The sequence below is a fragment of the Belonocnema kinseyi genome, chromosome 9, assembly GCF_010883055.1.
Source record: "Belonocnema kinseyi isolate 2016_QV_RU_SX_M_011 chromosome 9, B_treatae_v1, whole genome shotgun sequence".
Taxonomy (NCBI): domain Eukaryota; kingdom Metazoa; phylum Arthropoda; class Insecta; order Hymenoptera; family Cynipidae; genus Belonocnema; species Belonocnema kinseyi.
Window position 1 is genome coordinate 85,504,389 of NC_046665.1, and position 13,425 is coordinate 85,517,813.

The following is a 13,425-nucleotide window of genomic DNA, read 5'->3' on the forward strand; positions in this document are numbered from 1 at the left end:
AACAAAAATAGTGAATCATTTTCTCGTTAAAAGAAAGAAATGCAGAAAATTAAAAAAAAAAAAGGTTTTCATGGGGTAATCTAAGGTACATTTTACGTATTTCACTAATTATTTTGATTAGTAATTTTTTTAGTGGATCGATCATCGACCACTAGAGTTCCCAATTTGAAATGTCATGTCCGTGTTCTAGAAATAGATGGGCAGGATTAGAATGTTTTATTTAATTTAATTTTTTTAATTTACTTACCTTTCGAATAGCCCTAATAGCACCTTTGTGTTGACTGGTCAACTGAATGCACCTCCGAGGTTGGTCGTCATCCTCATCTGGACAGAAAGTAAAGAAATAACGTATCTTTTTACAATAAAAGTAAAAATGGCTAGAATAACCTCGTGCAGTTTCATCCACTAAAAAATTCTGCTATTTGCTGAAATAATTTTTTCAACATTTAAAAATTAATTCAGAATACTAAAAACCATCTACAGGAACACCGAGTTCTTGCGATAATATGAATTTGCATATTTAATTAGTAGGAAAGCAGTATAAAGTAAAGGGATCAAAGTCGGTTTTAGGTCAGACATCACTCGAATTGCCTTTACTCTTATATTTTTTTAACCATTCCGTAATTCAGTGTTTAGAGAACGGATTAGGGCTACTAGGAAGTTAGTTGTCCGGCTTGCGCGCGCACGCTTACCAATGGTCTAACCGGGTTCTTCGCATATGAGAGCCAAGCTGTACTCGAAAACTAACTTCACAGTGGCTCTAATTAGCTTCCGGTTAATAATAATTCAGAGTTGCTACAGGTCAGGGAACGTCAGGATAAACTTGAAAGAGTCGGGGGTGTTTATATCAACTGAATTTGAAGTTAGATTAATTATTTTGATTAAAATTCAAAAATTTTGATAAAGAGTCATTCTTTTTGGTTGAAAATTTAACTGTTTTGTTGAAAAATCGTGTCTTTGGGTTGGGACTTCAATTATCCTAGTAAAAAATTCTACTCTTTGGTTAAAGATTCATTTTGAAGTAGAAAAGTCGTGTTTTTACATGAAAATTCAGCATTTTAAATTTAATATTTTTAGGGACTGAAAAATCTAACTTGGTTGAAAACTGTAAATATTAAAAATTTGATGGTTAAAAATATAACTGTTTGGTTCAAAATTAATCTGTTTTGGTTGAGTATTCAACTATTTATTAAAAAAATTTCTTTTTTATTCGAATTCAATTGTTTTTTGTTGAAAATAAAAATCGTTTTTTTTTAAATGCCAGCTAATACACTTTTATTGAGTATTCGAGTTTTTTGTAGAAAATAAGTGTAACTACTTGGTTGACAATTTTGAATTTTTTTTAGTGACGATAAAGCCTTTTAGTTACAAAATCCCTTTTCTTAGTTACATTTTTTTATATTTGTTGAGAATTAATTTTTTGTTAAAGTTTTGGTTTTCATTCATGTTTTTTGGTATAAAATTAATCTGCCTAATTAAAAATTGATTTTTTGACCGATAATGAGGTAACTTGCAAAACCTTTAGTTTTGGCTGAAATATCAACTATTATATTATTCGTTGAGAATTAATTTTTTCAAGAGGAAATTTAACAATTTGATATTTGTATATACATTTTATCTTATTTAGTTGAAAATTCGTGTATTTTTTTTTAAATGCGTCTTTTGTAATAGGTTATTAATCTTCTTGGCAAAGAATAAGTTAAATTTTTATGGAAAATTCATTTCTATGGTTAAAAAGTGCAATATTTTGTGGAAAATTCGTTTTTATTACAATATTTGGTTTAAAGTGATAATATAACCACCCCATTTTTAGTTTAAAATTTATCTATTTTGTCAAAAAAAATTATTTTAGGGTACAAAATTAATCTTCTTGGTGGAAATGTTATCTTTTGTGGTATATAAATAATCTTCTGCGTGAAAATTATTATTTTTTGTTGTTAAAAATTATTTCTTTGTTGTAAAATTTAAATATTTGGTTAGAAATTCGTGTTTCTCTGTTAAAATTTGTTTTACTGAAGATTTAACTAATCTAGTTCTGATTTGAAAATAATTCTTTCTAGTCAAAAATTAATAAATTTTGGTCTTTTTGGTGGAAAAATCATCCTTATGGTTTAAAATTCAACAATTTGGTTTAACATTAGCTTTCTAGTTAAAGATTCATTACCTTAGTTACAGATTAATGTCAGTGGTTGAAAACTAAACTATTTTCTTGAAAAGGCGTTGCCTTAAATTAACTTTTTCAACTAAAATAATAATTATTTCATTGTTACTTGAAAATTAATATTTTTTTAGTAAAAAATTCATATATTTTATTGAAAAATAATATTTTTTGGTACAAACTTAGTCTTCCTGGTTATAAAGTTATGTTTTTGGTTGAAATTCTTTTCCTTGGCAGAAAATTAAACAATTTTGTTAAAAATTCGCTTTTTTTAAAATCAAAAATGAATTTTTTTAAACTGTAAATTTATCATTTCTATTTTTAGTTTTATTTTGCTTTGAAAATTCATCCTTTTTCATTGAAAATTTAGTTAAAGTTTTGAAATTTATTTATTTATTATTAATACAAAAATGATCTTTTTTAGTTTAAAATTCACATATTTTGTTGAAAATTTGTCTTTTTTTGGTGGAAAATTAAACTTTTAAATTGAAAATTCAAGTATTTCGTTAAAAGTTGAACTACGTCGTTCAAAGTCCACTTTATTAATTAGAAACTCATCTATTTGAAATCGAAAGAAATTTGTTAATAATTGATATATGAATGAAAATTCGTCTTTTTGGTACAAAATTAATATTTTAAATTAAGAATTCAACTATTTAGTTTAAAGTTAAACTACTATGTTGAAAATCTATTATATTAGTTGAAGCTCAGCTTTTTCATTGAAATCGTAACTATTTTTGTTAATTTTGATCGTTTTTAGTGAAAAATTCAAGTATCAAATTTTCAATAGAGAATTAACCTTTTTTGATTGAAATTTTACCTTTTTTTTAAAATTTATTTTTCTTGTGTTAAATTAATTTTTTTACTGTATATGTTTTGTTAAAAATTAATTAATTTTGTTAAAATTTGTCTTTTTGGTAGAAAATTAATCTTTATAAATAGAAATTCAACTGTTCAGTTATAAGTTGAGCTACTTGGTTGAAATCGTAACATATTTTGTTAAAAACTCGTAGTTTTTACTTGAAAGCTCCATTAATTTGTTAAAAATGTGCTTCTTTTTTAGTTGAACATTCATGTTTGGTTGAAAATTCGTCTTTTTTTTGCTATAAAAATAATGTTCACGGTTAAGAAATTCATTTTTTTGTTTGTGGATTTAACTATTTTCTTAAAAATTGATATTCGATTAAAAGTCGACTTCCTTGTTAGAAAAATTATTTTCTTGGTTGAAAATTTATCCTTTCGGTTGAAAAATCAACTGTTTCGTTACATGAAAGTTGAGCTGTTTCGTTGGGAATGCAAGAACTCTTAGTTATAATATATGTGCCTTTATTATTTTTATAGTAAACAAAAAAATTATAACGGTCAGAGAAAAATCAGGGAAACTAGGGGAATTTCAAAATTAGGATTTTGTAGCAACCCTGGAATTTCAAGTTTTTTCTCCAAATACAAAATTATGAAGTATTATTTTGCATTGATACCCCAAATTGATATTAATTATTCTTGTTCATAAAAACGTGAATATCATTTAAACTGCCATCGCCAAAGTGGACCACAAGCTTCCGGAATCGTCACAAATTATAAATTCTCTATTTTGCTTCACTCGTTACAAATTTCTCGCCTCCTACGTAATTTCTGTAGTAGTTTCATTTATTACTCTCGCTGAATATTCACCGAAATTTTCCTCTACAAAATCTAATCTCTTACTTGAGCAGGTCGTAAAGGCAATCTCGGGAGCGAGTTGTGTATTTTAAGGAGGCTCAGTGAACATCCCTTTAAATATTGACGTTTTGGACACAATTATTTAAATAATCTGAAATTATAAAAAATAAAAATAAAAGCATTGTTTAACCAATATGCGGCAGTCCTTAATAGCCCCAAACTTCCAATTACAAAAGAATAATTTGTCCTTGTTCAAACTTACACAAACCGGACCTTTAGATCAACGATTCTTTTAAAGTGCGATTTATTTTTTCAGTAGAAAAAATATAGGATATTTTCTCGATTATACTCTCCTATTTTATACTTAATTTTTTTTTGTAGAAAAAAATGATAAAACCTGAGTGCTTCACATAATTTCAAAAAAAGTAAGTTTTAAACATTTTTCTATTAAAAAATAAAATTTACATTTTATTAGATTGGTTTTATATTTCATTTTATACATTTTCGGCATTAATTAAAAAGAATATAAATAATTCTGGGCTCTATTATATTGGGATTTTTTTTCTATTAGGTTATTTATTTAAAAAAATTCTTGTTTAGAAATAAGCAAAAACAATGATTTCATAATTCTTTGTTGAGTAAAATCACTTATAAAAAAGATAATTAAACTTTTGGATTAATGAATGATATTTTCTATTTGATTATTCATAAATAAACCTTGTAGCTGTTATTCTTACAGTTTTTTATAGTGGACAATAATAGAAAATAAGAAATTAAAAAAAATTTGTTTCATCAAGAATTGTTTAAAGTGCAAAAAACAAGTTTTTCTGGGTATGAGTTAGATAAACACTTTATTGGAAAAAATTAAATATGTCTTAAGTATTTTCTTTTATGAGAAAACAAAAATGTTCGTGATGTTTAAAGCGTTATCAATCAAAAAAGTACCAAATCCTAAAATTCCGGAATCACGAAAATAATTTTTTTCCATGAAACCAAAATATTTTTCAATTTTTTTATTATGCAATCTGAAAAAATTGATGTTCGACACGTTCATATTTTTTCCAAAAAAAAGGTGGATTTAACTTAACCATTAAAACATGCATTTTGCGCATATTCAAAAAATTCTAAATTTAACAAAAAATTGTTTAAGCTTTTTTCTTTCACAACAAGAAAATCAAAATATTTGAAATAAAAAATTCCCGAAATAAAAAATTTGCTGTCATTTTAAAATGCATGAATTGGAAAATTTTTCGAATACTAAAATTCCCTACAGCTTATGATATTACCGAATTTGGAAATTTTCAAAACAAAATTGCAGACATATAATATCCGACACTGAAATTACTGACACAAGGAAATTTTTTAATATAAAACATTAAGAAATTGTTAAACGAACAAAATAAAAAAATTTTATGTCATAAACATATTTTTCATTCTATTGTTTATTTTTAAAATCAGTTTTTTATTTTTCACTTTGGGGATTTTGTAATTCAGAAATTTCCTGCGTTGGTAATTTTATAGTGTTCGATATTCTATAATGTAGCTAATTTTATTTTCGGAATTATCTATCATCGGAATATTTTAAATTCGGTAATATTAAAAATTGTCGGGAATTTTCTAATCCAAAAATATTAAATTGTCGCTAATTTCATAATTTCGGGAATTTTTTGTTTCGAATATTTTTTTTCAGGAATTTTATAGCATCGGGAATTTTGTTTTTTGGATTGTTCAGTCTTTTTAAAAAATTAAATGTTTGATTAAAAATTCACGAATGCTTTTAAAATTCGTCTTTTGGTCGAAAATTCTTCTTCTTGATTGAAAATTCATCTTTCTTAGTAGGAAACTAACTTTTTCGCTGAAAATTTAAAAGTTTAAACAAATTTGTTTTTTTGTATTGGAAATTTTAACCATTTGATTAAAGATCAATTATTTTGTTAAAACTTCCGATTTTCTAAATGAAAATTTCAATTATTTGGTTTTTACTGCAATTGTTTAGTTTAAAATAAAATTTTGGTTGAATGTTTTTCTTGGTGGAAAATTCAACTTTTTCGTTGTATAATCGCCATTTTTGGTTAAAAATTTAATTATTTTGGTAGAAAATTCAATGAATTAGTTATAAATTTACTTTTTGGTAAAAAATTCAACTGCTATTTAGAAAATCTGTCATTCTGGCTTGAATGTCTAACTGCAGAATGATCTTTTTTGTTTAAAAATTCTACTTGTTGATCAAAATACTTGTTTAAGAATTCTTTTTTTTTATACAAAATTACTTTTTTCTCTGGAAACTGAATTTTCATTCAATTGTATCCTTTCTTAGTCAAAAAATTCAACTATTTGGTAAAAATTCGGGTTCTTTGTTGAAATTTTGTTTTTTGGGTATAAAATTCAACTACTTGTAGAATTTTCGCCACCGTGGCCTGAAAATTGAACGATTTCGTTACAAAATCATTCATTGGTTGTTGAAAATGTAACTACTTAAATATAATACTTTGTTAAAAATGAGATGCTTAATTAAGTTAAGTTTTATCTACAGAAATTTAACTATTCTATTTTGTATTTAAAATTCATTCTTTATAAGTTGAAAATTGAACTATTATGGTAGAAAAAGCAAGGATTTCAGTGAAAATTTAAGTTTTGTATTACACATTGAACTGCTTTGCAGGAAATTTTTTTTTTTTTGGCTTGAAAATTTATCACTTTGATTGCATTTCTTGTTTTTATTGACTGAAAAATCTTTTTACTTGAAAATTCGAATGTTATTGAAGATTCTTTTTTTTGTAAATGTATTTCTGTTAGTAGAAAATTCAACTACTTCGTTAAAAATTGAACTATTTGGTTGAAATATTTTGGTTGCTAAAGATTTATCTCGTTGGTTAAAACGTAAACACTTTTGTGAAAAATGTTGTCTTCTTGGCTAAAAATTTACTTTTAGCCAACAGTTAAATTAGTTAAACTATAATTAAACAGTTAAACAGTTAAATTAATGTTAGGATTTTTATTTTCATAACAGCAGAAATCTATATAATCAATCATAAAAGTCATCTAATTAATCAAAAGCTTTTCTTTTTTTTTGAGAAAAGAAATATTTAAAAATCTTCTTTTTGTGACTTAATGAATAAATAGTAAATTATATAGCACCAAAATGACATTTCAAGTAAAAATTTAATTTTTTTTTAAACAATTGATATAAAGTACAAAGGTTTTATAATTTATTCTTGAAAAGGATATTTTAAAGGTAGCAATTATCGAAGTCTATCCATATCTATATTTTCCTTACTAAACAAATTAGTAGCCAAAGTTAAAAAAAATCAATGATGTAAGGGTTCCTAGGAACGCCTAATCTGTTCATAGAAAACTTAATTAATGTGTAAAATTCCATCTAGTGAAATTGCTCTTCTAGGCTTTGAAGTGTAATCCAAAATGTAAATAACTTAAATCTATGTAGTAACAAATGCAGGAAACGTTTTGCTTAAGTGACCAAGCAATGGTTCGAATAAGTGGCAGTCCCTAATATTCGGTAAACGAAGACTTCAATAAATGGAAAGCTGAAAATAAATCAGGTGATGTAACAGAACACAAACAAAAATATACCGAATTTAATCAGTAAGGGGCTGTGCATAAATTACGTAAAAATATTTTGGGTGGGCAGAAAGGTCAACGAAATTTCTATGTGAAATTTTTCTACTTTGTTAAAAATTCATTTTTTTTTGTTTTGGTAGAAGGTTAAACTTTTTTAGTTGAAATTACAACTATAGTTTCGAAATTTATTTATATTATCAGCTATTCTTCTTTTTTCGTAGAAACTTAATCCTCTTGGTTTAAAATTCAACTATTTAGTTAGTTAAAAGTTCGTCTTTTTTAGTAAAAAAAAATAATTTTCTGTATCAAAATTTAGATGTTTGTTTAAAAATTGATGTATTTCGTTGAAAATTATTTTTTTTTCAATTCGAAATTAACTATACAATTTTTGATAGAAAATTTATATTTTTTAGATAAAAACTCAACTATTTGTTTGAAAAATTCATGTATTTGGTTGCAAGATCGTCTTTTGTGGTAGGAAATTAGTGCCCTTGGTTTAAAATTGTACTATTTAGTTAAAAAATATTCTTTTTGAAAATTTGTATTTGTAGGTAGAAATATTAATCTTTTTGATGAAAATTCTACTTTTTGGTTGAATAGCAATCTGTTTAAATTGAAGATTCATCTGTTTTGTTGAAAAATTGTCATTATTTTTTTAATTCAACGATTTTATATTAAAAAGTAAAACATTTTTTGTTTGAAATATCAACTATTACTATTTTTTTCTTAAAAATTAATCTTTTTAGTTGAAAATTAATTTTTTCATCTGCAAATTAAAATATTCCATTTTGGTAAAAAATTAAAATGTTTTGAATTGAAAATTCTGCTATTAGTTTTTTATTATTAATCTTAGGTTTTTTGACCAGGGAAATTAATTATAAATTTATTATATGTTAATGTTCTTTCTATTGATCTAAATCAATATTATTAAATATTAATAATTTTAAGATTGTGACAAAGAAAGTTAAATCTGAACAAACAAAGCTTCCTTTTTGAAGAAGCAAAAAGTCAAATTCTCAACAAAATACTTGACACGTAAACTTAAACAGATTAATTGAAACCAAGCAGTTGCACTTTCAACAACCAAAAAATTAATTTTATACCAAATAAAAACGAACCAGGAAAATAATTTTCTACCAAAAAAGACAAGTTGTGAAAATTTGTCATTTTCTCTATATCAATTTACAACCAAATAGTAAAATTTTGAACCAAAAAAGATGAATGTTATAATGAAAAAGGAATAATTAAATTTTCCGATAAAAAAATTAATTTTAAACTAAAAAGATTAGTTTTTAACCAAAAAGATCAAGTTTCAACGAAAATACTGCTATTAGCTTGGAAATTTATGTATTTCGTTTATAAATCTTCCGTTTTGGTAGAAAATTAATCTTCGTTTTCTCTTGCTAAAAATTTATTTTTTCAATTGAAAATTGGACTTTTATATTTTTGTTATAAAACTGATGATTTTTAGTTATAATTTAACTATTTGGATAAAAATACATGTATTCTATTTTAAGTTCGTCTTTGTTGGTAGAAAATTAGTCCTCTTATTGGTTCAAAATTCAACTATTTTTGTTATTGTTAAAAATTAGTCTTTCTGAGAAAAAATTAAACTGCTTGTTTAAAAATTTAACCATTTTGTTAAAAACTGATGTATTTTGTGGAAATTTTTTAGCTAAAAGTTAATTTTTTCAATTTGGCTATTGCATTCTTAATAAAAAATTGATATTTTTTATTTGAAAATTAAACCATTTAATTAAAAATTCGTGTATTTTGCTGTAATTTCGTTTTTTTTAGCAGAGAAGGTCCTTTGGTTCAAAATTGTATTATTTAGTTTAAAAAATGTTGTTCCTTTTTGAAAATCCGTCTTGGTAGAAATAGTAATGTTTTTGCTTAAAAATGCAATTTGTTGGTTGAGTACTAGTCTCTTTCAGTTCAGATATCAACTTTTTGTTGAAAATTCGTGATTATTTTTTTAATTCAACTGTTCTACATTAAAAAATAAAATATTTTTTGTTTGAAACATTAACTATCACATTTTTCGTTAAAAACTTAATTTTCAGTTAAAAACTATTCTTTTCAGTTAAAAACTAATCTTTTCGGTTGAAAACTGATCTTTTCGGTTAAAAACTAATCTTTCAGGTTAAAAATTAATTTTTTGATTTGAAAATTGTACAATTCCATTTTTGGTAGAACATTGATCTTTTTAGTTCAAAATTTAACTATTTGATTGAAAACTGATGTAAACAAAATGAAAAATTTTCATAACTTCTCATTTTTGGTAGAAAATTATTTCGTATTTTCGTAGAAATCTGTTGTATTTGATTTTAAAACTCGACCTTTAGGATTTTTTTTTTTCTATTCGCTGACTTAAAAATCTTTAGGAATTTTAATTCCCACTATTATAGAAGATTCATATTTTTTTATTCAAAAGGTTATCTGTTTTGGTACAAATGTAGTCTTTTTTGGTTAAAAATTCAACTAGTGGATTGAAACTTCGACTGTTTTGTAGAAGGCTCATCTTTTTGTCTAGCAAATTCTTAAAATTTAATATAATCTTTTTTGGTTAAGAATTAAACTGTTTGATCAAAAATGAATCTCTTGGGCAAAACAGTCAGACTTTAACAAACTCCCCAACTCTCAAAATCGTCTTACGTAATTTTTTTATCACCGTTAAATGATTAAATGAAAAAAAATTAATCATCAATATTAAATGGCAAAAAAATTGCAGAAAAAATCTCGTAATTTGTGCATGTTTCATTTATTTAAATAAATGTTTTCGGCATTGGAAAAAAAAGAAGTTTCATGAAACAAAATTTAGTATCGCAGAAGGAAATCCTGGCCATCAATATTTTAAGGGATGAGCAGGCCTTTCTATATTTATTGCCTAGTTTATCTACAAACCCCACATTCCATTTTTACTGTTTTGCAGTTCTCATTAAATACCTCTTGCAGAACGTCCAGAATGGTTTGGGTTGAGTTTTGAGTTTGATGACGAGAGCTTGCTACATGATCAAAGCTAAGCAAAAGTTATGTTTCGAAACTTTATGAATTGCTGAAATATTAACCGTGTGAGGAGAGTTTCAAAAAATGACTCCTGTCAAATAGTATCATACGCTGCCAAAATGTTAAAAACTAAACCATTTCAAACTGAGGTTTGAATATTATATTATTTCTTTTTCTACCATATCTTTTGCTTGTTCATGAATTCTAGAGAAGAACCCAATGGAAGCAAAATTAACTCAAGCAGAAATAATGAGAGAAGACGAAAGCTGATGAGCAACTCAACTGACGCAAGTTAAAAAGCGCTGCAAACTTATAGCTGTAAAAATACTTGAAAATACAATTAATAAGTGATATTCAAGAGAAATTAGCTTTTTAAATTTGGTTTTTCAAATTTTCGTAGAGGATTGAATTATAATAAATTTGGATGTGATGTTAATAAAATGCAGCTGTTTCTGGATGAATTTTAATTTTTTTTGTTATAAAATTCAACCTTTTGGTTGAAAATTCACCTTCGTAGGTTGAAAATTAAATTACTTGGCTAAAAGGTTAAGAGTTCAACTATTGTGTTAAAAATAATTTTTTTTTGAAAATTCATCTGTTTCGGTTTAACAATCTTTTTCCTATGGAAAATTCTTCTTTTTTATTGGAATTTCCTCTTTCTTGGCTGGAAAGAAACTTTTTTGTTGAAAATGCAACTGTTTCAGAAAATTTCATCTGAAAATTCGCTTTTTTGGTAATAAATTAATTTTCTTAACCAAAAATGTAACGATTTTGTAAAAAATTGGTCTTTTTTAATTGAAATCTTGTATTGTGTAGTAAAAACTAATCTTGTTGGTTTAAAATGTATTCTTTTTTGGCTTAAAATGCAACATTTTCGTTGAAAATTTATAAGACTATCTTCTTGAAAATTCCTTTTCTTCTTGTTGCCAATTTTTCGACTAATAATTAAACTTTTTCATTCTTTTAATGAAAATGTATCTTTTAAGTTGAAAATTAATTAATTTTGTTAAAAATTCGCCCCTTTTTAAAAGAAAAATAATTTTATTGGATAAGAATTTGGCTTTTTGGCTGCGAAAATTCAACTCTTTTAGTAGAAATTTCATATTTTTTCCTTGAAATATCAGCTATTACTTTTTTCTCGAGAATTTACGATTGTATGTAAAAAAAGTCAACTATTTATTTAAAAATTACAGTATTTTTTTGCAAATGCAATTATTTTGCTGCTTTTAACTGTTTTAGTTTAATATTATTTTTCTTATATAAAATTCTTCTTTTGGTAGAAATGCTATCATTCTTGGTTGAAAATAAACTTTCTTTGTTGAAAATTTAACTTTTTCTAATCAAATATCATCTTTTTGGCTTGAAAATTGAAATACTTTGATAAAAGTTGAACTAATTTGTTAATACTTCTTTTTTTCTGTAAAATAATTGTATAACTGTAAATTTAACTAATCGATTTTTGGTTAAAAATTGACTTTTTCGTAAATTAAATTCTCAGAATGGACGTTCGAGTATTTTGTTGCAAATTCGTGTTTTTGGCAAAAAACTCATTTTTCTAAATAAAAATTTTCATTTTTTGTTTAAAACTGATATGTTTTAGTGGAACATTAGTATTTTTTGGTAGAAAAAATTTCTATGTTCTCATTTAAGAATGTCCTCTTTTTTATTTAAAATGGAATATTTTGGAAGAAAATCCGGTATTTTATTGAAAATTCGTATTTTTTGTTATAAAATGAATCTTCTGGGGCAAAAATTTAGCTTTGCGAGTTTAAATTTCACGTATTTTGGTAGAAATTTGATTTTTTTTTTTATTAAAATATCCACCATTAAATTTTTTTGAGAATTTATCTTCGTAGTTTGGAAATTTAACGATTTCTTTCAGATTGTAGTAATTTCTTAATAATGTAATTATTTTGTTGAAAATTTCACTTTTTAGTTACAAATTGAAATATTTTGTTCAAAATTATAATGTTTTATTAGAAATATCGATTTTTAGTTTTTTCGTTGAGAATTCATCTTTTAGCTGAAAAGTCCATTGTACTCTAAACAATGCGTCTTTTTGACCTCAAAATGGATCTATTTGATTATAACTTCAATTGTTTGGTTAAAAATCTATTTTTTTTCTTCAAAAATTAAAAAGTGTTCTAAAAAATTCGTCTTTTTTAATCGTATGGAAATTAAACTCTTTCGGTAGAAAATTATGGTAGTCTTTTTGGCTTATATATTGAACTGTTTTGATAGATAATTCAACTACTCTTATTTAGTTCAAAATTAACTTCCTTATTAAAATTTTATTATTTTGTAGAAATAACTTTTTTAAATTGAAAATTGGAATTCGAAAGTTGAAACTTTATATTTATGGATTAAAAATTTAATTGGTTGTTAGAAAATTAGTTTTTTTTTTATTTGTTTGAAAATTCATCTCTTTTGTTTGGCGGTTCAATTATTTTCTCACAAATTATTCTTTTCTATGGTTGAATCTAATTGTTTTCAATTTGAAACGTAAATTTTGTTTGGGTTAAAATAACAACTATTGCATTTTTTGCTAAGAATTCATTTTTTAAATTGAAAATTCAAATACTTGGTTAAAAGTTGAACGACTTTCCTGAAAATGATTTTGGTTGTTGACGATTCATAATTGTAGTGGAAAATTGATCTCCTTAGCTAAACATTTAGGTATGTTTTTAACATTTTTTAACTGTAAACTCAATTGTTCCATTGATCTTTCTTATTTGTAAATTTAACTATTCAGTTGAAAATTTATATATTTTGTTAAAAATTGATTTTTCTCGAGTTGATTTCAATAGGTTAGCTACATTAATTTTTTTTGAGAAAAATTTAGTCACCCATTTTTGTAAAAAATTACCATCTATTTTACTGTTTTTACTGAAGATGTTAAAAAATTTAAGTGTTTTATAATTCGATCTAAAGAGTTTTAAAATTTGGAAGCTTTCATATTCATATTCACGGAATTTCAAATTTTACTTAGTCTATTTTTATTATTATACACTGTTTATAGATGA

At 24.5% G+C, this 13,425-nt stretch overlaps 1 protein-coding gene across 1 annotated transcript in view; it reads right to left on the bottom strand.

Annotated features, from left to right (window-relative positions):
* LOC117180626 (potassium voltage-gated channel subfamily KQT member 1-like) overlaps window positions 1-13,425 on the bottom strand; it is a 245,022-nt gene that overhangs the window by 73,767 nt on the left and 157,830 nt on the right. Inside the window, exon 13 of the mRNA XM_033373115.1 lies at window positions 248-324. Within this exon, the coding sequence (XP_033229006.1) occupies window positions 248-324 (77 nt within the window). The remainder of the gene's footprint in view (window positions 1-247; window positions 325-13,425) is intronic.